The sequence below is a fragment of the Sporothrix schenckii genome (assembly GCF_000961545.1).
Source record: "Sporothrix schenckii 1099-18 chromosome Unknown Cont41, whole genome shotgun sequence".
Lineage (NCBI taxonomy): Eukaryota > Fungi > Ascomycota > Sordariomycetes > Ophiostomatales > Ophiostomataceae > Sporothrix > Sporothrix schenckii.
In genome coordinates this window covers 1,681,057-1,701,626 of record NW_015971142.1, presented here as the reverse complement: position 1 = coordinate 1,701,626, position 20,570 = coordinate 1,681,057, and the positions used below count along the sequence as shown (strand labels likewise).

The window sequence follows — 20,570 nt, the reverse complement described above, 5'->3', positions numbered from 1 at the left end:
GCATCCTACATTCTCTTTGCTCGTCCTCAATCGATCTTCATCGTCCAAGCCATTATTGTTACGCACCTCTGCCATTGTCTTACAACTACAAACCAGCCACACTACCTTGATACCACATAGTCACACGTCTCTCAACACAATGGATTCGCAGTCTCCTCCACCGCCTCCTTCCACTGAGGTCGGCACCCCATCATCATCGGCGCCTGCCGCCGGCAAGATGACGTTTGGTGAACGCTTCCATGAGCTGCTCTACCCACTGGCCATTGCCGTCATATCCTTTGTCGTTTCGTTTGTTGTCGGCGTGGGAGCGGCTACGGCCGTGGCCTCCGGACTGGCCTCCCGTCTCCTGGCCCTGGTTGACGACGCCATCGCCTACAGCTGGCAGCTCGTGGACGTCTACCAAAGACTGGGCCTGGTCGCCGCTGGCGCCACTTTTGCCAATGCAGTGGCCTCCGCGGTCGACAATCGGCTCGAGGAAGTGACTGCGCAGTACAAACCGGCGAACCTTGACTCGGTGATCAAGACGCTGCTGGTGGGCGACCGCAAGGACGTGGCGGCGTACAAGCAATATCCGTTCCTGGGCATGATCTTGGTGCCCCTCATGGCGACGGTTTTGTTTTTCTTCATGTGTGGTGTCCGCGTTGTCCGCAACCTGCAAGGCTACAAAGCGTTGGTGGACGCCGCAGGCAAGCTGAAGCAGTAGGAAAAGGTGGAAGGACGGACGTGTCCATAGCCTTACAGGCTTCAAGCGGTGTGTTGGGTGCACGGGGGGCGTCTGGCGGTTCCTGATGGACAAATATCCTCAAACGTTTGTTGTCTAAGATGCTAGATAGCTTGTTCCTATGAATAACCAGCTTGCCCGACACACGGCAAGCAATGGCCCCTTAGAACAATCAGACAAGCCCTGTTCCAGACCAAAACAAACAAATACTGACTCTCCTCCAATACCTCGCTGGCTTCGCCACCCTTCCTTGTGGACTTTAAGATTCGGCAAAAAGTCAGGTGCTCTTCTTTATGGAACTACTCTCCGACAATAGGAAAAAAAAGCTAAAAACAAAATATAGGATATGAGTGGCATGCGAACCCACGCCTCTTGCGAGATAGCACGTTCGCGTTGGCCGATTATTGTATGAGGCCATGAACAGGGCGACCACCGAGACCTTCCTTACTTTGTCTCCTTCGGTGGCCAGGTAGGTGTTGTCTCGTAGGTCTCCCAGGTCGGCGACAGCGGCATCACCGCCGACCGCACAAACACGTGCTTGGCGTGCGCCCAGTCCAGCAGCTTGTCTGGATCCTCAATCGCGCCACCCTTGACCGACACCCGCTCACGGATCGAGCCGTCGGGCAGCGTCGCGCCGTGGATCAACCGGGACCCGCAGCGCCGGCAGAAGAAGCAGTGCAACGTGTTGCCGCTGTCCGTCGGGTGCGAAAAATGGGATACGGGGCCGCCCTGCTCTTCGAGCAGCGACGGGTCCAGTGGGTAGAAACCCAGGGTGGGCGGGAAATACACCGACGTGCCAAAGGCGGACCCAGACTGGTGGCGGCAGTTGGTGCAGTGGCAGTGAGCGATGCCCATGGGCGTGGTGGACGGCGTGCGGAGGCGGACGGTGCCGCATTCGCAGGTGATGACGAAGCCAGTCAGGCCCGTTGCTGCCGCGGGCGACGCTGGCACGGGGGTGGGAGTCGGTTCGGCCATGGTGCAAGTAGGTAGATGTGGTGATGAGAGGGGAACGGATTGTGGTGAGTGTTCAAAGCAACGAGTGAAAAAGTGTCAATGCGAAAAGGGCGAGGACGAGAGGATGAGATGACATAGCTTGTTGTAGTTCACCGACGTCTCCAAGCGAATCGGTATCTTGCTTCCGATTTCGGCGATTGCGCCGAAATAACAGGGGAGCCGATTGATGGAGCAAAGAAGGACGCCGTGCTACGTGTAAGTGTGCCAGGCTTTGTAAGAATATATATCAAATTTGATGTGTGTCCGTCTTCCCTGCTATACAAATACAAAAGGTAGACTGCAAAACCCGCATGCCAGGAACATATGCAACGCCTTTCAAGCCGGAAATGCGTAGCTACAATGGAAATGAGTGTTTATGAAGACAATGCAAACTCCTCGACGCGCCGAACGAGGTGAAACGGAAGAAACTCAAAGAAAATCAAAGAAACTCAAAGACAATTAAAAAAAACATAAAAATGTGGCAACGAAAGCCCGGATGAAGCCACACGCAAACTAGAATTGAGAAGCGGAAACAAAAAGGAAACAAGTCGACAACGAGATGGCAACAAGACCACGACATGACAGCAACAGGCCACCGACCAAGTGACCCAAAGGCCGCACGGGTAGGACATAGACTGCGACACAAATCGCACCATGCCAGGTAATATGATCAGCAAAGTGGACGGCTCGTTCCTCCTCTACGCATCGACCCGCGTGCCAAACGTCACTGCATGAACAGCAGGAACAGCGGGAGCAGCAGGACCCGGCGCGGGCGCATCGGGCTGCTAGGCCTTGCCATCCGCGTCCGGCCGTGGCGGGAACGTGGGCGCGCCCTTGGCATACTTTTCCACATACAGCCGCGCCTGCTCCTCAAAGGCGGCCCGCTGTGTCCGGTACTCGTCGGCAATGCGCGCCTCCAGCGGGTCGTCCGGCTGCGGCTCGACCAGCAGATTCCGCACGGCCTCGAGCACGCTCGTCATTGGGAACGCCGGCTTCCAGTTGTCCGTCTTGAGGATGGCCAGGCAGATGTTGCCGGCGCTGTCGTTGGTGACGTTGGGGTGGTAGATGCGCGTGGCAAATGTGACGACCGGCGGCTTGAAGGGGTAGCTGCTGGGCAGCACGACGACGAGGCCGTAGGTGCCCTTGGCATAGACGGTGTCAGGAGGCCCCTGCAGCGTGATGTGCCAGATGCTCATATCGTCTGGATACGGCATCTCGATGGTCATGCCGTCCGGCGCGTTGGCCTGGCAGTTGGCAAAGTCCTGGTGCGGCAGAAAGAGAGGTCAGCATATGACCTAGTAGCGGGCCGCGTAGAGACCGTCATTTGGAACTAACCTTTGCAATTCGCTTGAACGACATTGTGGCTGCTGTGGAAAGGATACAAGATATCGCGAGATGTGGATAAGGTGATGGGGTCAAAGTTGCAACGGGAGTTGAGTGCTGCCGATGAATGCTGAAGAAGGTTGACTGGGAAAACGTCGGCTGTTCGCAGGGAAGAGGAAGAGGACGTCTTGCTGCTGTATTTAAAAGACGCAGGATGCAACGCTTTTGTGGTTCCTGTAGGCAGGGAGGCAAAAGGAACAAAGGCACGAGGCACAAAGGCAGCCAAAGATGCTGCATCCGGACATGTCTTGATGACTCGCTGAAGCTTCAGGCGGCCCTCGGCCATTGGCGGGGCACAAAGAGCTTTGAACGGCGTCTGTTGAGACTCGACACACCACCTATCAACGGCAGTGACCTCACTGGTCAGTTAGCAGCGTCATTGCTGCGGGGTGCGGCGACAGGTGGCTGCTGTCACTGTTGTGTCTGCCGTTGGGGCGCCACAGCTCAGCCACAGGAGCACATCCAACCCCTGAAGATTTCGAGTCGAGGCCCTTGCTTGGCACGGCTAGACCCTCTTACCCTCTGAATGAGGGGACTGAAGCCGCTAGACAACCCATTGGCCAGCGCAATTGCGTATCGGACGGTCAGGGCCCTGGATTCCACTGGTCGCAGTAAGCTTGGCGCGGCCTCGTCTCGTGAAACTGCCTCGTTTCGGGCAGCGCCCCTCTCTTCCGCCTCTCCTCCGTTCTCACTCCACAACCTCAACAGCGACACTCTGTCGGTGCTCGGCTCCTGTGTCCCTCCTGTTTCCCATTCCCACGCGGCACTGTCAACCACACCCCTCCCTCCCCTCTTACCACCACCCCCCACTGCCCCTCTCAATGAGCGGTCTCGAGGACCCGGCCATTGCGGCCGCCTACGACGCCGTCCGCTCCGACAAGGACGCTGCCAACTGGCTCCTTGTCGGCGACCTGCCCGACAAGAAGGGCGTCCTGGGCCTGCTCGCCACGGGCGAAGGCGGCCTTGCCGAGCTCGCCGAGAAGCTCGACGACACCCAGGCCCAGTACGGCTACGCCCGCGTCGAGTACGCCAACGACTCCGAGTCCACCCGCGTCAAGTTTATTCTCGTCGTCTGGATCGGCAGCCAGACCAAGGTCATGCGCAAGGCCCGCGTCAGCATCGAGTCCGGCGAGGTCAAGAAGGTCCTGCGCCACCACAGCATCCAGGTCGACGTCCACGACCGCAAGTCCGACCTGGCCGAGGCCGACATTGTCGCGCGTCTGCGCAAGGCCGGCGGCGCCGACTACAACGGCGGCCGGGGGTGAGTAGGACACGGCGGGATGCGAATGGATTGGATTGGATGGTGGGATGCGGCGTGCCTGAACACAGCCGGGCAAAGAGTAAACAGCAGCGGACAGCGGACGAACAGGGGGGACGGCGGTTCTTTGCAGCGTTTTGCGCTCAGCGTTTTGTGCCGTATTTTTTGTTTCATTTTTTGTCTCCCCGTTTCGTCTCTGGATATATACCTCAGAACATGAAAGACGAACAAGGAAAGACTACAATGCAAATGCGACTGTGAACGACGTGAGGAGTCATGATGGGACTTGGATGTCTGTAGGGCCCTCTGTAGGGTGATGTTTGCATAAATACGGTGCAACGGACCAGCTGAAACAAATATCAAAATGAAAAGCATATACATAAAGGCCGCCCTGGTACCGTCCCGCGTGCCCGGTAATACAATAAAAATGATGTATCAATACAAAAAAGTAGCAAAAAGGTAGCAAAAGAAACCGAGCTGTAGCCAAAGACCAAATAGGGAATCCCCGGTGACGCCGCTGCCAAAATATTTGTACAAACCGATCTGTTTGCTCCTTGCTTCTTAGACATCGACGAGGGCCACACTGGACTCTCTCCCGTCGTCCATTTCCGCATCCTTGCCGTCGCCCTCAGCTTCGACTGTGTCTTCTTCGTCCTCCTCTTCGGCGTCTTCCTCGTCTCCGTCTTCGTCACCATCTTCCTCGTCGTCCTCGCCCTCCTCGCCTTCTTCTACGTCTTCCTCTTCTTCTCCATCCGTTTCCTCGATGTCTTCACCCTCTTCGTCCTCATCAACTTCAGCGGCTGCCTCGCCTTCTTCGCCTTCCTCGCCTTCAAGGGCGGTCGCGCCCTCCTCCTCTTCTTCTTCGTCTTCAGCTTCGACCTCTTCAACATCTTCGCCCTCGTCTTCCTCCTGTTCTTCCTCTTCTCCGCCTTCATCTTCTTCTTCCTCCTCGGCTTCGCTATTCTCGGCCGTCTCGGTAGGTTCGCTGCGCCGCAGATTCGGGAACAGCATCGACGCAGGCGCATTCTCTTCGTAGTCGGCCGGGACGTCGCTGAGCTCGCTGAGTTCGCTCTCATCGTCCGCCCAGTCGTTGACGCTCGCATGCGGCGACGATCCAGCCTCGCTTCCGCCCGACTTTTTGGCGTCTTTGCTGTCGCCGCCACCTTCGTCCTCGTCATGCTCGTCGTCCGCATCCTTCATCTCCGTGTCGTCGGCGCCGCCATCGCCGTTCTGGCCCGGACCGGCACTACGGTGGCGGCTCTTGCTGCGCGTGCTGCGCGTCCGGCCGCGCGTGCTGACCCCTTCCTCTCCCTCGGCGCCACTACCGTCGCCGTCCTTGCTGTCCTTGCCATCGCCACCGCCGAGACCCTCGGCACTCGTCACGTTGAGGTCGTTGCGCGCGCTTGAGGACGAGCCCAGACGTGTCGACCGCCGGCTCATGCCGCCGCGCTCGCCTGGACCATCACCGCCGCGACGGGACTGCATGTTGGTACCTGTGGCGCCATGGCCGTCGCTACCAGCAGCACCGGATGAACCGCTTGGACCGCCGCCCGTCTTGGCAAGGAGGTCGCCCAGGAGGGACGACGCCTGCTCGGCCTTTCGAAGGATGTCGACGCGGCGCACACCGGGGGCACGTCCACGGCGGTGGGGATGGTCGCTGCCCATGCCAGAGCCTTGGCGTTCCATCTTTTCCGCGGCAAACAGGCCACCAGGGGTTTCGGAGCCGGCGCGGGACACGCCGTTCATGCTGTCTTTGTCGGCGCCGCCACCGTGACGGTCCGACAGCAGGTTGAACGACAGCATGATCGCCGCGGTGGTCGACGATGCCGCCTCGGCTTGCTTCTCCTTCTCGGCCCGCTCTGCCCGCTCTGCCTTTTCCGCCTTGTCCGCCTCATCTCGCAGCTTCCGCAGCCGTTCTTCGACAATCTTGGCCGGGTCCTCGCCGGGCAGCGTACGGCCAACGTCCGCAAAGATGGCGCTGTAGCAGTCGCTAATTAGGTCGTCAATGGAACCGCCCTTAAGCAGACCCGCGTTGAGCTTTTTGATCTCAATGGCTTCCCGCATCGCGTTGAGCGCAAAGTGGTCCATGTCCGGTTTCTCCACCCACTCGGCAATGCGCTCGGCATAAATCTCAAACTCCTCGGGCGTCACGTTCTTGAATGCAACGTCGGCGCCGTGGGGGATCTTGTAGTATTTGCGCAGCAAGCGCAGGTAGCTGACAACGCACGTCTGCCACAGGTCGTTAAAGTGGTAGAAGTCGGCCCCCTTTTTGCGGATCCGCCGCAGCAGCGCCTCGAGGTTGATGCGGTCGTCCAGGACCACGAGCAGCCGCGTCATGAAGCGGATGTATTGCTCCGTGAACACGTGGTGCCGACCGGGGCGTTCAGCGTCGCACTTCCAGACGTTCATTACCATGGTCTTGGTGAACATGGACTCGCGCAACACGGCAAACGCCGCTTGAGCTTTTCCCTTGCGCACCTCCTCTTCCGGGTCAGTCTCCACCTTCGTGACAGCCTTGTCCTCCTCCTTTTCGGCATCCTTGTCACCACCTTTGTCGACAGCCATCGCGGTGTCCGTCGCGCTGTTTGGTTCTGGAGCCTCAGTGACATTGATCTCCGAACTATCCTTGTCTGCGCCCTCTTTGTTGGCTGGCTCTTCGTCAATGTCCATTTTGTTGGCATCTTTGTTGGCGTCTTTGTCGGCGTCCTTTTTGGCGCCATTTCCGGCGTCATTTCCGGCGTCCTTGTCAGACCCCTTCTCGTTCGCCTTGGCGGCGACCCTAGGAGACGACCGCACAACGATGCTATCGCCAATTTTTTCAGTCGGCTCTTTCGACGACTTCTTGGTTGACTTGGACATGGAAACGTCATTGGCCTCTTCTTCCGCACCAGGGCCGTTGCCAACAACGTGCTCTTGGTCGTTGGTCTTGTCAGCCTTGGAGTTGTCGGCTTCTCTCTCATCAGGCTTCTTGTCCGCCGCAGAAGCTTCTTGGCTCTTTTCCTTTGTGCTTTCCGTTGTCATGTCGATGGCCTTGTTGGACTTGTCCGAAGTCGCCTCGTTGTCACCGTTCTTGGTCGTCCCATTGGAGGGATCTTTCGCCTCCTTTGACACGCCGTTGGTGCCGTTGGTGCTGGTGACATCGTCGACCTCAATTACGAGCGTATCGTCTGTGCCGTGCTCTTCCTCGACATCCATACCCTCGGCGACTGGTACGGCGTCTTCGGCTAGGTCGCAGTCGCCAAACAGGATCTTTGCCTGGCGGATGGCCATGCGGTGCTGCCAATTGGACTTGTCCTTGTCGCGGAGATGCTGGAGCGTCTTGGCCATGAAGTCGTCCCATTCCGCCATGTTCGTGGCTGACATCGTCTCGCCGTGCTGGACGGCGTACGGCTGGCGCTGCAAGATGTCGACGGCCGCCTGCGCGTGCAAATCATTGCGACGTACCAGCTTGTCAATGACAGACACGATCTTGTAGTGCGGCTCGAGCACCGGGTCCTGGCCATGTCGAGGCTTGGGCAGCAAGGACACCACCTCGATGGCCTTTTCTAGGGCACATACAATGTCGTCGACCGACGGATGCGATGCACGCTCGCGGGGATGGAGCTCATCCACGGGCTTTTGGTACATCTTCCACAGACACTTGGACAGCATGTACGCGCTCTTCCAGTCCTTGCCACGGCGCGCGAGGGCGCGGCGGAAGAGGCCAGCGCTGTACTTCCAGACCATGTAGCTGGACATCTCGCCATGCTGCAGCTTCTTGTAGGTCGACATGTGATCCGGCGCGATGAACCAGCGCTCGTGCTGCGCGTGTTGGAAACATTCCATGGCGAAGGGCTCGCGACTGCTTGAGTACATGCGCAGGCCAAAATCCGCGTACAGGTCGTGCACGGCGTCAAAGTCGTTCTCGGATAGTTCTTTGGGGTCGGCGTGGTAGTAGGACAAGGCCAGCGTGTAGCAGTGGATGGCACTGCGCTGGAGCTTAACGAGCTCGGCGCGATCCTTGTTAATCTTTTCGGCAGACCAGAGCACAGCCTCGTCCAAGTCGTAGTCGGAGCATTCGGCCAGACGGAACCATGCATCCCACCGGGTCGGGGTCAGCTGCAGCTGCAGGCGCAAGTACTGCGTGCCAACACGGAGGTCGTCGGTAGCGCCTGGCGTTTGTCGGCGGTTGAGGTCGACGCCCTTGAACTTGGTCAGGGCCACCATGCCCATAAGAAAGAACCAGCCACTGCGGGCCAGCACGGTATCCGGCGTGGTGGCCGACACCGTGTCGAGTTCCACGACACCCTTCCATGCCTCGTAGAGGCGCATCGGATGGATAGGGCGCTTCAGGTATTCGGTAAAATAGCGAAGGTTGTGGATCATCTGGCTGGTCGACCGTGTCTGGCCAATGGCCTGCTGCATGTGCTCAATGGTGTTCTTGAGGTCGGACTTGAGAAGGTCTTTCATCTGCATGCCACTGGCCAGCGCCATGACCTTGTCGACCAGGGCAAGTGCATTCTTCCGCTCCAGCTTTTCAACGGGGCAGCCGTGTTCCTGCACGTCAAACGAGCCCACACCGAGCTTGATGCCGTGCAGGTCGTACAGGACCTGGCCAAGATAGTCCTCCCAGTTGTCGATGCCTTTCATCTTCAACAGCTCGGCGCGCACCAGGCGGAGGAAGATCTTGTTTGAGGCCTTGCAGTATTTCCGGGAGCCCACAACCTGGTGAATGGCGCCGATAAATTCTGCGAGGTCGGCCTGAATCGAAGGAAGAGAAAGTGGCAGCGGCGTGTGGCTGGCAGGAGGTGAGCCTGGCTTGGTAGGTGTGAGAGGCCCAGGAGGTGACCCCGGCGTCGAGCCTGGGGTTGACGGGACGGCGGAAGCCCGGACGTCTGCAGCAGATGTGGCTGCCACCATCTTGAGGCCCGTCTTTAGGATGGTGTACTGCAGACTCCAAGTACGGACCTGAATTTCACGCAGCTTGTTTTGGAAGGAGTGGAACGTCTGCGTGTTGGATGCCGTGGAAGACATGCCAATGCGGACCTCGTCTTCGTGTAGAGTCGCGACGTGGAGCATGCAGCTGATGCGTGCCAGCGCAGTTGCTGATGACCGGACATGTTCTTCGTCAATGACTTCAAATACCTGGGGATCGTTGACGGCCATATGAAGGGCCTGGATGGTCATCTCGTCAATCGTCTTGAGGAGAAGCATAAACGCCTGCAGCCTGGTGGACTCCTGCGGTGTCGACAGATACTGTTCGCTTTCCAGGTCGCGGACGACCATCTCGATGCACCGCAGGTAGCATGACAACACTTTTGTGGAGTAGTCAATCTCCTTGTAGGCATCGGCGAGCCTTGTCCAGAGGAACAGCCGCAGCTCAGTGTTGCTGCCGCGGAGGAACTTCCACATATCACGAAGTTCTGGCGAGGCACACTCGCAAATGGGTTTCTGTTCACCGGCAGTGTCGTCGCCAATGGGAACATAGACAGAGTCAGGGTTCAGGACCGGCTCGAGTTTGTCGATGATTACGACGGGGTCCTTCAGCTCCTCCTGGAAGAGCGAAAGGAAGAAGTCCATCGTTGTGAGCTTGCTGATCTCGCGATCTGCGGCCTTGTACGACACTTCCGGCATAACGGCGTTGTTCGGCAACACAACCTCGATTGTCGGGCCCTTCTGTTGTTCTTCATAGAGTGTCTGACGAAGGCTCTCCCAGCAGGCCAGGATATGGTCCCTTGGAACACCCGGCGTAAGGGCAGTAGAAAAGACAGATGCCCATAAAAAGCGGCAGGTCAAGTTCCTATCGCCGCGAGGAGCCGACCGAGCAAAGTCTGATGCAAGGTTCATCCAGCGGTCGAGTCGCAGCTTCGTCTCTGTGCGAATGGTCGCGTCCACCGCACTGCTAGGGTTCGTGATTCGTTCATAGATGTCGATATACAGCTCGAAGATCATCTGAACAAGGCCGTGGATCTCCTCGACGGCCATGGCCGGTCTCGAAGTAGAATCCACAATCGCTTTTGTGGAGCCGGCAAGGTCCCGCGAACGCTGTACCTCGTCAAGGACTCTGGTAACTATTGGTGTGTCAAATGTGTTGAGCATCTGTACGACGACCGTCTTCATAGATTCGGACCACTTCAGGGATCCATAGCTTTGCGCCATCGCAGACATCCACGCATGGACGACGTCTTGGATGGTGTACCAGCCTTTGTTCACCATAATAACAAAGGCACGCAGGTCTCGCATCTCATCAAACGCTGCTCGCTCTGGCGGGTGCTGGTGGCCGGACCTAGCGCGTTCCAGAAACGCCTCTAGGCCCAGCACAGGAGTGTCTTTTTTGTTGAGCAGAATCCGCGCCCTGTCGTCTTTGAACGCTGTGATGAGGGAGGTACGCAGATCCCTTGCGAGTTGGTTCTGCAGTTTGGCAATACGGCCCTCCGTCTCGCCGCACGCCTCGATTGTTTCGTCTAGTGCTGGGATATCGGTGACGCCGACCTTTTCAAGAAGCTGTTTTGTCAGGCGGAACAGGTGCTGGTCTGCTTCCTGGTAGGGCTGAAGTTGTTCAGCAAACGCAGCGTTGGGGTCAGCGGCAACTTCAGCCAGCGTCTCACGCCGGCGGATGCGTTTGCTTCGCTTCGTGTCGGCATGTTCGTCGTCGCCGGCTTCGGGGAGCCCGGCCGCAGACTGAGAACGCTTGCGAGACTGCGATGCACTTCCCTCCTTGCTGGCATCCCTCTGCGATGAGTTGTCGGGCGAGTCTTTGTCTTTGGCGGCAACTGCCTCTTTGTCGTCGGAGGTGGAAGGACCGCTGGCTTTTGCGAGCTCTTCCGGCTCTGCATCCACGCTTTCTTCGGCCTTGACGTCCTTTGCAGTCTTGTCGCTGCTCTCAAGGTCTTCAGCATCTTGATGCAGGCCCGAGAGCTGCTGGTCAATCTCTATTTGCATAATCTGGTGGTCGTCAGGCATCTGCGGTGCATCCAGGAAGAGACCACGGCCTGAGATGCCATGCTCATTCAGCGACTTGACGAGAGCAAGGCCTAGGTCGGCCCAGGAAGGCTCCGTGAACTCGATCGTGATACGTGTTCTGTCCTTCTCTCTGGGTTCCGTGATATCTCTGGAGGGCTGCACGACATGTTTGGTCGGGTTTGGGAGCCACGGGAGGGGGTCAAGGTATCGCTTTAGTGACGCTGCTATTTCCCTCCGCAAATACGGCACCATGATAGGGTGCGACAGCGAAATGTCGTCGGAGAGATCTTGCAGCTGGTTTCGGAGCTGCTCACCAGCAAAGCCTTCGGCGAGAGACGGCGGTGCAACCTCCACAACAGCCGGGTCATCGTCTAGCTCAATGGCGGCCTCCAGGCAGTACCGCTCAATCCGGGCACTTCGCAGAAAGGCGGCGATGCGCGACGTCCTCCGCCACAGTTCTGCATCGGACGGGTCGCGGTCAAGCGCCGCATCAAACTCGTCGAGTGCATTCTTCGTGTCGCCCTGGACATCTGTCTCCGCAAACACGGCGTTTCCCTTATTCCCTTCTGCCCGCCATGTCCGCACTTTGTGTCGCACCTTGTCCAGCAGGAACTGGCCATGGTTCTTGTATGCAATGTAGTATGCCTGCGGCAGGCTGCTTCCGGTGGAGTTGTCGTCGAGAAGGGCGGAATCGAGGGAGGCGACAAAGGAAGGGCCTGGGGTCAGGGGTGTGACGGTCTGGCGCGCGGCACGATCGTAGTCGGTGGCAGCCTCGGGGTAGCTGAAAATGGCCGACTTAAAGAGTACGTCGTATGCCTTCTCGGCCTCAGGAAAAGACTTGGGGCCTTGCGCATGGAGCCTCAAGGCCGTTTGGTAGAGCTTGAGCGCATCGTCGATCTGGAGAGTATTGTGTTAACAGCCGGCGCAGAGGCACATTTGGACTGGAGGGCATTGCCTACTTGAATGCGCCGTGTGACTTCTACCTCGTCCTCGAGGTTGTCCTCGGGCTCGACATTGATGGCCGCAAAGGCGGGCTGAAAAAAAAAAGAGACGACAGTCAGAATCAACCAGAACGAAGCTCAAAAGAGCCGCTGAAGTGAGAATGGAATACGTTCACATACCATCTTGAGTACGACGACAATTGCTTCATGCGTTCAATATAATTCTGTAGATTATGCCGAAAATGTACGTTAGGGCAAATTGTGGCGCCGGCGATCGTGGTGGGCGTGCGATGTTGTGCGAAGATGGGTCGAAAGATTTCAAGCATCATGTACCGGAAGCCCAGGCAATCGCGTATAGCTAGTCTAAGGAGACGCGATGCCCCATTAACGGTCAATCCGATAGATACTTGCACCGCCACATCTGTGACGTGGCGAGCCTATCTCTGATTGTGGCTAGTGAAGGTGCTAGCCCTGGGCGTGTGGAACAAGGGGCAACCGAATTGGCTCTAGGTGAGTTAAGACCAGTTTCCAGGAGAGGCTGGAGGCAGGAACCATAAGAACAACACTGCAGTCCGAAAACGTTCTCCAGCAACAACTCTCTTTCATCTGCCCGCGCACTAGAGCTGCGCCATTGGCATCGCGACGCCCCAACTTCACGAACGGCCAGATTGGCACTGCCTGGACCCTGCATACAGCTTCTTTTAACGTCGAACCGTCCCTGCGGCGCGACCGCCAAAGCTCCATCCTGCCTTGGAATCATAAAAGCTTCCATTTCGCGCCTTTCTCCAAATCCACCGCCAGTATCACCACCTCGCATCACGTCCGCCCAGGGTCTTGAGCTTGCGCATACAGCAAGCTCTCTGCCACCATGGTCGCACCTGCGGTTCCCGAGTATGTCACCCTCCCATCTGCTCGCAAGCGTTGTCCTCCTGGCTTTCGCCAACCCCTCTCCACGTGTCCTCCCCCTTTCGTAAATCTCGAGTGGGAGACTGATCGTTTTGCGTCTGCAGGATTATGGAGGAGGAGCTCCACGAGTCTATTGAGAGTCGTACCGAGCAGCTCATGTCCCTCCGCGAGCTTGGTCCGCCGGATCTTGTTCATCTCGTCAAGGCGCCCGTCCGGGGCAATGGTCGCCAGGTAAGCAACAGCTTAGTTGAGCTTCCTGAGGATCCCCGGGAGACTGCCAGCGCATCGTACTGACTTTGTGGTGCTTGTTGTTGTAGATTGGTGTCTACCACCACGTCACCGGCGTCGACGCGTCTTCGTCTGCCAGCTTGGCAGCATACATCAACACTCTCACCTACCGCGAACCCGGCGCAACAGCAACGACAAAGATCACCGAGGGCCTCTACTGGTACGACTGGACTCTATGCACATGCGTGAGGATGGCAGCGTGAATGATGGGCTAACCAACGACTACGATGACTTATAGCTGCTACAATGCGCTTTCGCGGCTCGACATGCGCGTGCATGTCTCGATTCCCGGCACCGTCAAGAGCTACTTTGTCGACGAGCGCGGCGAGCAGAAAAAGGCGACCGACGACTTGTGGCTCGAGACGTACCTCTGCAGCGTGCTGCGCGCATACTCCTACGCTGATGACGGCAGCGGCGAAACGATACGTAAGATCATGGGCGTGCGGCGTTTCAACCCTGTCACGAGTACCGAGACCGAGCACCGCTTCCTAAGCAGTGCCGAGCAGCTTTTCTTCCGAGGTATGTTTACGACGACGACGACAATCACGCGCCCTGGGTAGTTGATGAGGGGTTGAATGGCGCGCGCTAACTTTACGTTCCAGGTTGGCAACTCGGCTCCGACTCAACCGTCCAAGTTCCCACCGCCGTCTCGAACCACCTTGTCAGCGGGCTCCTCAAATACTTCGAGACAACCGGCCGTTACGCGTCCGGTATCAACCTATTCCAGAAACTGCAGACACAGAATGTGGAGGTCGCCTCGCTCCTTGCAAAGGTGCTCTTCATGGGCAACGAGGAGGTTGAGGGCGTGCGCGTCCTCTACGAGGCGCTCAAGCTGGAGCCAATGGACCATGTTATGCTCGATACACAAGCTGACTTCCTGCTGCGGAAAGCGCGCTCAGCTGCCAGCCCCGAGCAGAAAGAGGCCCGCTTGCGCATGGCACTGGGCTGCGCCGATCGTGGCACCATTGCGGCACCGAGCGAGTTCGACACCTGGGCCCGCCTGGCCGAAGTATACGTTGCCCAAGAAGACTGGGAGAATGCGCTGACGACGCTCAACTCGTGCCCCATGTTCACGTACCAAGATAAGGACGCGCCGATGATGCCGGAGCCCAAGGACGTCACCCTGCCCATTCTTCCCGAGACACGCCTCGACGAGATCGACACGGAGATGGAGCAACGGTTCAACGAGCAGGTCGATCCCAGCCTGCTGAACCTGCGCGCATCGGCCTACCGCGGCACGTTCAAGAAGGCGTACAAGATTCTCACAGAAATGACGGCCAAGATCGGCTGGGACCAGCTACTGAAGATCCGCAGCAACGTGTTTGTCATGGAGGACGAGTACCGCACCGAGCGCAGGGAAGGCCCGCCGTCTGTGGCGTCGTATCCGACAAAGTCGGGCAACGAAGCCAATGGCAACAATGCGAGCACAGACGCCCTTCGCGGCACGCCCGATCGCCAGCCAAACGGCGACCATCCGGACGACGACGACTCCAAAGCAAGCGATGCGTCGGAAGACGATGAGTCCAAGATTGACGATAGCGAAGAGACCAAGGCCGAGGAGGCCGGAGCCGAGGGCGTTGATGGTCCCACCATTGAGAAGCCGACAACGGCCGCCGACGCCGGTGACGGCAAGCCCGACGAGAATGTAGGTGGTTTGCATTGTCCCTGGGATTTTTTTTTTCTTCTTTACCCAGCAATTGTTCCATGAAACATGTTCTAATGTTTTTTCTACTCCAGGGTTCCACGGTCCCGACCGAAGAGCAGCTTTCGCGCCTCAACAACAAGCGGCTATGCGAGCGCTGGCTCGATAGCCTGTTCATGGTCCTGTACGAGGACCTGCGTGTCTACACCATCTGGCGGACCCAGATGGCCCAGTACCGCGCCCAGTCTATGCAGTACAAGAAGTCTGGCGAGGAGTGGGAGATCCTCGGCAACTTGGCCGAGCGCCTGCAGCACGAGGACGAGGCGGTCGAGGCCTACCGTGCGTGTCTCGCCCAGCGCTTCAGCCCGCGTGCCCTGGCCGGCATCCTGCGCGCCCTCAAGAAGACGCGCGGTGCCACGCCGGAGACGGTCGCTGCCATCATCCGACTCGTCACGTGGCAGTACCGGTGGTACTCGGGCTTCTCGCCGGAGTTGCTGCAGACGGTGCGGACGCTGATTGAGGAAGAGGGCGGCGTCAAGGTGGGCAGCTTGATCCAGGCAACCAACCTGCCGCAGCATGTGCTGGACCTGACGCACCACTATGCCGCCCTGTGTGCTACCTTCCACAGCTCCGGCACGGACGGCTAGGAAAGACGTGACTCGGGTGCGATGCGATGAGGGTGCGGGTGTGAGTGGCCAGTGTATCTATTGTACGGCGAACGAAAAAGAGTTCTCGGGCTGTGGGACTCCGACACTGATTTCGTTGGAGACCGGTGAAAGTTGTAAAAGGTTTTCTACTTTATTAATTTTTGTGTTTCTCTTACATTCTTTTTTTCGTGATCTGAACACTTGCTTTCGGCTCGTTTATGCTGCCTTGGATTTGTGCTTCACACGTCATGAGGTTCGCTTTTCTGTTGTTGCATTCTCGATTCTCGTTTTAGACAGGGGCTAAGGCTCTCTTAGGCGTTGCCTACAAAATTAATTTACAGTTTCTACAACGGCCGCGATACGAATGTGCTCGTGATACGGCAGTTCATGGAAGCCACGTTGTTTCTCTATAAAATATTGTCTTCTCCGTGTCGTTTGTCATGCAATGCTCGTATCAAACAAAACATGCTTATGCGACCATTTTTACTATGAACCGTTGCTGCCGTCCTAACCTTGTCTAAACAACCCACAAGCCGTAAGCAACATACAAAATGATTTTTTTTTAAAAAAGGGCTGTCAGATCGTCCATCCGCGGATATCATGTGAGGACGGGCAGATATGCTATGAAAAATGCTATAGACCAACTCCGAGTGGAAAGAAATATGGTTCAAAAAAAAAAAAAGAAAAGAAAAGAAAGAAACGCTCGGGCTTTCCGTATCAAACAGCGGCGGCGACAAAGAAGCAGTCTGGTAAAACACTACATCACCTCTGTAGGGTGGCGGTCACGACGGCGCCCAAACAGCGTTCCCTTTCTACGGACAGTTGCGTCACCTTGGCCGCTGCTCTCTGGCGTGTCATGGCCGTCGGGGTGGGGTGACTTTGGCGAGTCCGTAGCAGCAAGGGCGTCGGCTCGAGCCTCTTTAAATGCATCGCGCCGTTCACGCCGCTTTTCCTCGATGCTCTCCTGACTGAGGTGGCCAAACCCGTTGCGACGGCGAAAGGTGGCCTCCATGAGCATGTTGCAGTCCAGCAGGTGGCGCGGCAGGCCCTGCACGACGCCAAACATCTCCATAGGATCCGTCACGGCACGGATTTCGGGCTCGCCAAGCTTGAAGATGGCCAGCGCAACGCGGAAGAGTGTCTTGCTGCCTTCGTAGAAGAAAACGTCCCAAACACGCAGCGTTGTCTCGATGGGCAGCGTCCCAATGAAGCAGGACATAAACCACGCCGTCATGCAAAGGGTGATGGGAGGAAGGCGCTCGGCAGAGGCGGCTGTGAGAGGGTCCGTCTTGTTCCCGCCGACTCTCGGCAGTTTCATCATGCGGCCAATAGCAACCGGCTTCTGTGCGTCGCGGTGTGCAGGCGTACTGTCCTCCAAGTCGCCCCCGATCTTCGCCCATACGCCCGGTAGCGACTCCTGCATGGCGGCCATGAGAACACCCAAGTCAACTTTCGAGCCTTCAAGAGACATCTCATGGGTACCAGGCAAGAAAATGCGCGTGATGACATTGAGAAGCCAGAAGCAATGCTCCTCCGTCTCCACAAACAACAAGAGCAAGCCGGCCAAGAAATTCAGACTTTGGCAGTACCCGATGCGAGGGTTGTAGATTGAAAAGGCGAGAAGAACTCTGCGCAGCTTCGAGACGATCTTTGGCTCATCCGGACGATCAACGGTGATGTCGCTGACGGCCTGGTCGGGGCCGTCAGATTCCCCGTGGCCAGGTTGCTGGGTTCCAGAAAATTGGAAGGCAACGTTGTCGGGAAATGTGCGGTGCAAATCACGCTCAATTGACTCGATATCGACGGCCTTTGCCTCACCACGACGAGCACGGACAAGCAGTTGGTTGTAAATACCAGGGTGCTTGGCAATGATGCTGGGTCCACCGGCATAGTAGAACCACGCAGCACCACGCCATTCGGGCGGGATGCCCTTCCGGATGAAGCGCTTTGTCTTCACACTTGGCGGCGGGAAGCGCGTGGGTTTGTCTGTGATCAAGCCCGAGTCGCGCAGGTACGACACCCACTTTCTGCGTCGCCGCCCAATATATTCCGTGTAGGGAGCGTTCCATGCATCGTACTGCTCACGCGTAATATACTGGTTGTGCTTGCGGAAGCCGTACCGGTCACGCATGCCTGGGTCATCAGGTTCGTCTTGGGCCCGGGCGAACAGCGAGGGTGCCTTTGCCGAGCCAGGGCGGCTGTCAAAGGATGTATTTAACTGTGGCGACGACAGCGGCGAAGGGTTGCCAGAAGGCTTGTCGTCTGATTCCAGCATCTTGGCTGAATCGCGTTTTTCCTTGAGATCATCCTGGTCATTTGCGTTGGGAACTTGGAGCTGTCTGTTATTCATGTGCTGCGTGACAAGTCCAAAGCCACTATCTTTTGGTACCGACGACGACAGACCGGAATAACGGATAGGCCGCGACGTGTCCAGTGCGGCATTGTGCGACAATCCGGCCCTATTTGTGGAGGAGGGAGGAATGGGCAAAGAGTCACTGATAGCTTCCAGAATTTGCGAGTCAATCAGACCAGATGCTAGTACCTCCGGGCCGGACGGCGTCACACCGTGGTCGTGAGCTTCTTCAGCGTCCGTGAAATCCTCGTCGCCCGAGTCCTTGCCGGAGGCGGTGCCACCATACGGCCCGTCATTGTCTTCTGCCCCGGTGGAGTCGCCAAAGCCTTTTTCGTAGAGGCCCATAACATCGTCGACACTGAGGCCATCATCGGCTCCAGTAGGGGTATTTGTGTACCATGCCATGGACGCGTGGGAGCTGGCCTTTGTCAACATGCTGCTACGTGCTGTGCTGGTTTCAGTGAACACGGTCTTGTTTGCTGTTGATGATGTCCATTGAGAACGATAGCTGGACCGGGTCTCTTCATCAGCACGTGCAAAAGTTGGGTCGCGAAGCTGGGATAGGCTTTGTGCCCCAAGCAGCTGCGGCCTGGCATTGGGGTTGTTGCTGCCAGTGCTGTTTGTACGACTGTAGGCAACAGGAGGACGTGGAAGACCAGGGGAAGGCGCATCGGTATTTAGTGGCTGTGTGGACGGGACGACCTGGGCATTGGGGCGCGTGTTGTCGGTGGATGGGCGATCTGTGACGGAAGAGTATGTGGAAGACGATTTGTGAGAAGAGACGGACATGCCGCGCGCACGTTCGCGTGGCCAAGTGGACGACTGCGCCGAGACTGCGGCAGCCGGCGCCGGACTTTCTAGCCGGACAGGATCGGGGGTATGTGAGCTTGTAGATATGGCGGGGAGAGCATCACGCGAGCCTTGTTTGACGCTGGGCTTCCGTGGCCGAGAAAAGTTCCCGACAATCATGGTGTTTGGAACCGCCTGCGGAGGCGGCGGTGGTGACGAGAAGTCGGGGGATAAGGGGGGCGGCGGAGTCGAGGGAGTTTCTGTAGCTGTTATTGCTGTTCCTGTTGCTGCTGCGGTTGCGGTTGCGTCAGGAAAGGGGCTCGGCTTGTCGGATGGCGGCAGGGAGTCGTCGGTCGAGGTGGATGCTCGCCCTTGTGGAATATGGTTCGATACGAATGGGTGTGAAGAGAGCCCAGCAAAGCGAGGTGTCGACGAGGAGGAGGACGGAGACCGCAGAAGAGACTTGGCCGCAAACGTGCTGTGCGAAGGCGAGACCGGGCTGGTCGGCGCGGTCGAAAAGCCTACGGATGCAATTGATGTGTGAAGAGACGACAGGGGGACGGGGCCAGTGGTAAAAGACGAGCCCGAGTAGCTGTAGACGGCAGAGCCGTTGGCGAGCTTGGGCCAGCGCGGCGAGGTGGGCGACGTCGGTGACTGGGGTAGAGGTGGAAGATACGAAGAACGTCGAGTGCTGCCGTCGTGATCAGAATCACCTTCCAAATCACCGCCGTCTGGGCCTTCGTCGAGGCTGTCGTCAAAGTCGAATTTGTTTTTGTGTGACTGCGTCTTCGTCCTGGGCGAGCCGAGCAAAGTCCGTCCAGTTGTTTTGCCGCTGCTGCTTGTGCTGCTCCTGCCGTTGTCGCGGGTGTGGATGCGAGATTGCTGTTGACTGTCATGGGCAGCAGGCCACGCACCCTCGTCGAAACCCAGGGGCTCCACGTCTGAGGCAGTATCTTCGTGTTTCGTAGGGGGCTGGTTCTGTCGCAGGCGGCCCGCAAACAAGCCGACGTCGCGGTTCCTCGAGCTCTGCCGCCGCCTAAACGATGCAGCCGTGGGCGAGAAAGACGATGCCGGGCCCTCAGCATCCCCAGCATATGCCGAGTCGTCGTGCTCCTGGTAGGCCATTGTCGCCAGTACGGCCGCGCCACATGCTGCAGATACGGTGCGGACGATACGAATTGCTGGTGTGCTCGAAGAGCGGCGAGTTGGGACGAAACAAGCTCAATGGCAAATCTGCCTTAATTGGCGGATGGGGAAGCGAGACGGATTGCTTTTATGATCTGGAAATGGATCTTTCTACGGCGTGCCCAGTGGACGTTACTTTCTCTTTTTTTCCTCTTTTTGGCATGTTCGGTTTCCTTGTTCTTGCCTAATTTGTCTGGGCGTGCGTCCTTTGTTTTGATCGACTTTTAGGGGTGGGAAGCAGCGGATGTGCACAAGACGTGGTGCTAGTCTCACAAGCGGCAGGCGCGTGGCGTACGCGCTCGTAGTGCCGTGAATAAGTGCCAGGAACCACATCGCGTCTGGAACGCCCGCACGGCTGGTGCCATGGCACGCCTGCGTCAAGGGAAATTGGTTTTTTGTGGAGGAACAATGCCGCCTCCGTATTCAGTGCTGCGCTATTTCAGGTCAAGGGCTGGAAGGCATGCTGGGAAGTCCCACACAGCAAGCTCATTACTGTCGCGAAATGTCTCAGCGGGCATTTTG

General features: G+C 57.6%; 8 protein-coding genes across 8 annotated transcripts; 4 read left to right on the top strand and 4 right to left on the bottom strand.

Moving 5' to 3' along the window:
• Positions 1 to 139: 139 nt before the first annotated feature.
• On the top strand, positions 140 to 703 carry SPSK_08027 (uncharacterized protein; the record flags this gene model as incomplete). The annotated part of the gene is made up of 1 exon (XM_016734678.1): positions 140 to 703. One exon carries the CDS (start codon positions 140 to 142, stop codon positions 701 to 703), a length of 564 nt encoding a protein of 187 aa, XP_016590886.1.
• Positions 704 to 1,165: 462 nt separating this feature from the next.
• On the bottom strand, positions 1,166 to 1,696 carry SPSK_08041 (uncharacterized protein; the record flags this gene model as incomplete). The annotated part of the gene is made up of 1 exon (XM_016734692.1): positions 1,166 to 1,696. The coding sequence occupies one exon, from the start codon at positions 1,694 to 1,696 to the stop codon at positions 1,166 to 1,168; it is 531 nt and encodes a 176-aa protein (XP_016590885.1).
• Positions 1,697 to 2,499: 803 nt separating this feature from the next.
• Positions 2,500 to 3,073, bottom strand: SPSK_08023 (ubiquitin-conjugating enzyme E2 D/E; the record flags this gene model as incomplete). The annotated part of the gene is made up of 2 exons (XM_016734674.1): positions 2,500 to 2,976; positions 3,050 to 3,073. The coding sequence occupies 2 exons, from the start codon at positions 3,071 to 3,073 to the stop codon at positions 2,500 to 2,502; spliced, it is 501 nt and encodes a 166-aa protein (XP_016590884.1).
• An 845-nt stretch (positions 3,074 to 3,918) lies between these two features.
• On the top strand, positions 3,919 to 4,362 carry SPSK_08086 (ADF-like domain-containing protein; the record flags this gene model as incomplete). The annotated part of the gene is made up of 1 exon (XM_016734731.1): positions 3,919 to 4,362. The coding sequence occupies one exon, from the start codon at positions 3,919 to 3,921 to the stop codon at positions 4,360 to 4,362; it is 444 nt and encodes a 147-aa protein (XP_016590883.1).
• A 554-nt stretch (positions 4,363 to 4,916) lies between these two features.
• On the bottom strand, positions 4,917 to 12,421 carry SPSK_06846 (transcriptional corepressor of histone; the record flags this gene model as incomplete). The annotated part of the gene is made up of 3 exons (XM_016733520.1): positions 4,917 to 12,194; positions 12,257 to 12,331; positions 12,419 to 12,421. 3 exons carry the CDS (start codon positions 12,419 to 12,421, stop codon positions 4,917 to 4,919), a joined length of 7,356 nt encoding a protein of 2,451 aa, XP_016590882.1.
• A 685-nt stretch (positions 12,422 to 13,106) lies between these two features.
• SPSK_08043 (uncharacterized protein) lies at positions 13,107 to 13,635 on the top strand (the record flags this gene model as incomplete). The annotated part of the gene is made up of 3 exons (XM_016734694.1): positions 13,107 to 13,129; positions 13,249 to 13,375; positions 13,462 to 13,635. The coding sequence occupies 3 exons, from the start codon at positions 13,107 to 13,109 to the stop codon at positions 13,633 to 13,635; spliced, it is 324 nt and encodes a 107-aa protein (XP_016590881.1).
• A 24-nt stretch (positions 13,636 to 13,659) lies between these two features.
• SPSK_07194 (clathrin-coated vesicle protein (Bud7)) lies at positions 13,660 to 15,721 on the top strand (the record flags this gene model as incomplete). Its single annotated transcript, XM_016733860.1, has 3 exons — positions 13,660 to 13,951; positions 14,035 to 15,077; positions 15,170 to 15,721. 3 exons carry the CDS (start codon positions 13,660 to 13,662, stop codon positions 15,719 to 15,721), a joined length of 1,887 nt encoding a protein of 628 aa, XP_016590880.1.
• Positions 15,722 to 16,478: 757 nt separating this feature from the next.
• Positions 16,479 to 19,988, bottom strand: SPSK_06922 (GTPase activating protein; the record flags this gene model as incomplete). Its single annotated transcript, XM_016733592.1, has 1 exon — positions 16,479 to 19,988. The coding sequence occupies one exon, from the start codon at positions 19,986 to 19,988 to the stop codon at positions 16,479 to 16,481; it is 3,510 nt and encodes a 1,169-aa protein (XP_016590879.1).
• Positions 19,989 to 20,570: the final 582 nt, after the last annotated feature.